This window comes from Cephus cinctus, unplaced genomic scaffold (genome assembly GCF_000341935.2).
Source record: "Cephus cinctus unplaced genomic scaffold, Ccin1 Ccin1_scaffold0494, whole genome shotgun sequence".
In the NCBI taxonomy this organism is placed as follows: domain Eukaryota; kingdom Metazoa; phylum Arthropoda; class Insecta; order Hymenoptera; family Cephidae; genus Cephus; species Cephus cinctus.
In genome coordinates, this window is record NW_014333166.1 from 560,717 (window position 1) to 564,418 (window position 3,702).

General features: G+C 46.4%; 1 protein-coding gene across 15 annotated transcripts in view; it reads right to left on the bottom strand.

The window, feature by feature from the left end:
• LOC107268221 (CUGBP Elav-like family member 4) overlaps nt 1-3,702 on the bottom strand; it is a 472,413-nt gene continuing 468,711 nt past the window's right edge. For 14 of the 15 annotated variants that reach the window (XM_025085467.1, XM_025085466.1, XM_025085470.1 and 11 more), the window contains 2 exons: nt 1,542-1,726; nt 1-1,418 (listed from right to left, as the gene is read on the bottom strand). In XM_025085467.1, the coding sequence (XP_024941235.1) occupies nt 1,599-1,726 (128 nt within the window). In that variant the 3' untranslated portion in view covers nt 1-1,418; nt 1,542-1,598. Of the gene's footprint in view, nt 1,419-1,541; nt 1,727-3,702 lie in introns of those variants that run through there. The other variant, XM_025085469.1, reaches the window with a different exon arrangement.

Below are 3,702 nucleotides of genomic sequence, written 5' to 3' on the forward strand. Positions count from 1 at the left end.
TTTTTTTTTTTTTTTTTTTTTTTTTTATTAATTTTCCTTCTCTCTCATTCCTCTGTTTCTTCATTGATATCCCTCTCCACCTGCCCTTCCCTCTTTTTTTTTAAATCACAGCCTTGTTGGAATTTCTCGAGCGATGCCGCATCGGGCTTACGCCGTATCTTTCAATAGGCGTTGATCTCGTCACCGTCATCAACGTCGGTCGCGATCACTCCTCGGCCAGGAATCGCAAGCTGAATAGATTCCGCGTCGATTGGCCGATCGGCCACGCTCAATTGTAAATCGAGCCCGAACGAATTATTTTTCTGGCCAGCCAATGTAATAAATGCGAAGTGTCTCTCGGTGCTCCCCCCTCCTCGCCTCTCCCCGTATAACGGAAAAGTACGCACCAATCGTACACTGCCGTCGTTATCAACTGTACAAACTCGTACTTTTGGGCCCGTGTGCGTAAAACGGCCGCAACGTGTGCCTCCTGCACCTGTCCCTCTCCCTCAGCCCCCCTCCATACAGACTCCCAAGCCATCTCGAGGATTTCGGCTGGACCGACGTTACGTCCGCGTCGGATCGCTTTACTTGCACACTCGCCCTAAACGCGTCGCTACGAATCATCTAGAATGGCATATAAAACCTACCTTCGAATATACGTAACCTACAAAGAGAGAATCCATATGCGATCGGGGGGTATCGATCGCCGTGTTAAGCTGGGGATTGTGACGATCGGATCCTCGAAATGTTTGTATGGCAACGATTAATTTTTTTTTCCTTTTTCTTTCGTACCCGCACAATCGGCGAGCGGCTACATCGAGCGAGCAATAAATACAAAGAAGATTAAGGGACGATACTTAATATAGATAATTTTGGAAAGGTAGAATAAAATCGAAAATATTTGTGTGTCGTGACTAGAGTGTAACCGCGATATCTCTTCTTCGCGAAGGACAATCGTCGTATCGTTTGGTCGGTCGTAGAGGCGCTGCGATCGCATACGAAGGGGTTCCTCTATAATACATTGTTCTCCTCGACACTTAATTTTTGTTTCTTCCTCTTTCTTCTCGTTTCTCTTGGTATCGTTGATAAAAGAAAAAGAAAAAGAAAAAGAAAAAAGAAAACTCTCTCGACGCACTTTCCGCTACCTTGTCGACGCCATGCAGCAGGGATGTCGGTTACGCGTCGTGCGTGTCCTGGACATCCTGTCGTCGTACGAGATCCTTTTTTTTTATCGGGAGATCGCTGCCGATCTCGCTGTACCGTCGGTATCTCTTCTTCTTGGTAAATGGTAAAGCCTGTCTACTAAACCCTAATAACCTCTAATAATTAACTAACTAGTATACTAGGTTGTTACGGTGGAGAGCGTTGTAGCGGTGATTCAAACTCATCACTCCTGATCGTCGAGCGTCCAATGGGCTCGCGTTGTCATACAACATCTGAAATACATCGAAGAGCAGATTGAAAAATTGTTATATTTTCAAAAATGAAGAAATTGAAGATTTTGAAAAAAAAGTTATAAATTGCGTCAGGTACACATCCGATTGACCTGACTCACTTACTCTGTAGGTTATGACGTAGGGCGCGACCCGGCCAGTTTGTCTAGGCTAGGACGTGGGTTAGTACGGCCGATTGGCTTCCTTGGGCCTCTTCAGCTGGACCTTTAATCGCTTCATCCCTATCTGGAAGCCGTTCATCGCCTGGATCGCTGCCTGCGCATTAGTCGGATTGTCGAAGGAAACGAAACCTGAAAGAGATCATTTCCAATTAGCGGAGGCTTATGGAGTGATACTGGTTTGATTTACAGATCTTTGAGATATGCCAAACGGCTGATGATATAGGGAGACTGTGAATCTGAAGGAAGATTATATATGCCAGCCGATATCGTAATTGAACCTATATTCGATCTGAACTTTCGATCGGGAACGAGACGCAAAATCATAGTCTGGAATAAAAAGTTTTAACGAAAGGTATTATCAGAGTTTCGTCGAGAGATCAGCGTGGCCCTCCTCACCCCTGCAGCCTGGGTAGAAATAGGCAGGGGACGCGCGATAATGAAGCAACCGTAGAAGCGTTCAGAAAAGGTCGTCAGGGATCTACTTCGTTTAAGCCAATTCCGACCATTACCCCTGATCCAATTTTAGCTCCGTCCTCGCGACGGCCTCCTACAGTCCGGCCGACGACGTCGTACAATCCAAATTCTCCTCCTTTTCCAGCGTCGTCACTTCCGGTTGAAAAGGAGATTCTTCTTAATCCGCTGATAGTTTATATTGACTAGGGATTTCAATAGAGCGGTCGACGGTATCATTCCCGATTTCGCTAATAGCAGCGACGCCAATAGGCGTCGGGACGCCCATAGCGTGTCTTATTGGTCGGATATCCTACGATATAAATTGATTTCTGCGCCTCCATTCGCATCATCCTGGTCATTGGTACCACGCAGTTACGTGCGTGGACTCGCTTATAGACGCAACCGGATATCCTCATTGTTCGGCTTATCAATGAAGTTTCCCAGGAAACTCACAAAGGATATCTTCGGCACGGCGCTGCTGATGGGCATTCTAGATGTCAGCCCAAACTATAAAGGGATTGCTATTCTGTTTCCATAAGGGTGGCCATGGGGATGATATTGGCGTCGAGACCTTGAAGGTCTATAAGGGACCTGGACCACTTGTCCTTAACCGGGCTCAGTCTTGGGGGAGATATTTGACATTAGATGCTGGAGATAGCGCGAATCGGTGAGGTCATAAAGATAAAATCGCTCCTGGGACTGAGCTTTGGGTTCTCCTAGATCTTCTCGACGGACCTGGTCCTCCGGAACCATTAACTAGGTAGGAAGGATGCAAATCTCCTTACCTTACCAATATACCTTATGGATATATTGAACAATCTTACGCAAGTAGCTAACATCGAATCATTCTTTCGGTTGGTTGGAAAGTTTAAGCGAATATGGATTCCGATTGCCGGAAATCGCAGAAGCGAGTTACCCTAGTCGGCCAAGGTAAGGGTTGCAGCAGCAGCAGGAGCAAAAGGAAATTCTTCCAATTACACTCGATCGGTATATCCATGAAAGCGAACGGAAGTAATTAAGCACAAGGGACGTTCGTTTCCACTTTTTTCTCCATCCCTTGGTACAGATCATCCGCAAGGGCTTCGCGGTTTCCATTGAAGTCCGAACGGGCATTGAGGCTGACGTCATATTTGACGGAATTAATATACCTCATCCCAAGCACCCTTCCCGCCCCCTTGGAATTTTCGTTCCTATCCAGAACCCTTTACGAGACTATAAAATTACGCGGAGACGGATAACGGATCATCCCAGAGGAGAAAAGGTATTTTCCTTTCCGTCAGTGGGAAACCTTCCTGAAAAGTCGATGGACTAGGAAGACTGAGGGAAGGAAACAAGAAATACGACATCAGGGGTACATTCGATACGAATTTCTGCGATTCTGCTTTGATCGTTCGATAAGGTGGATCCGAGCCCCTTGGCATCATCCTGGTTCTTGATAGGCTAACGAGGACCTAAAACCTTCCGAATCCTTTGGACCTCTAAGGTTAATGGAAGGATTCTTTCGAGGGTCCTCAAATTTTTTCTGGAGGCTCCATATAGAATCAGTTTCCCCTAGACGAGATTTTCCTTTTTCTCATGTCCAGGTGACTTACTTGGGATATTCGGCAGGTCCCTTCTCGAGTGCGTTAACTTTTGGGGCACCTCCCCACCCT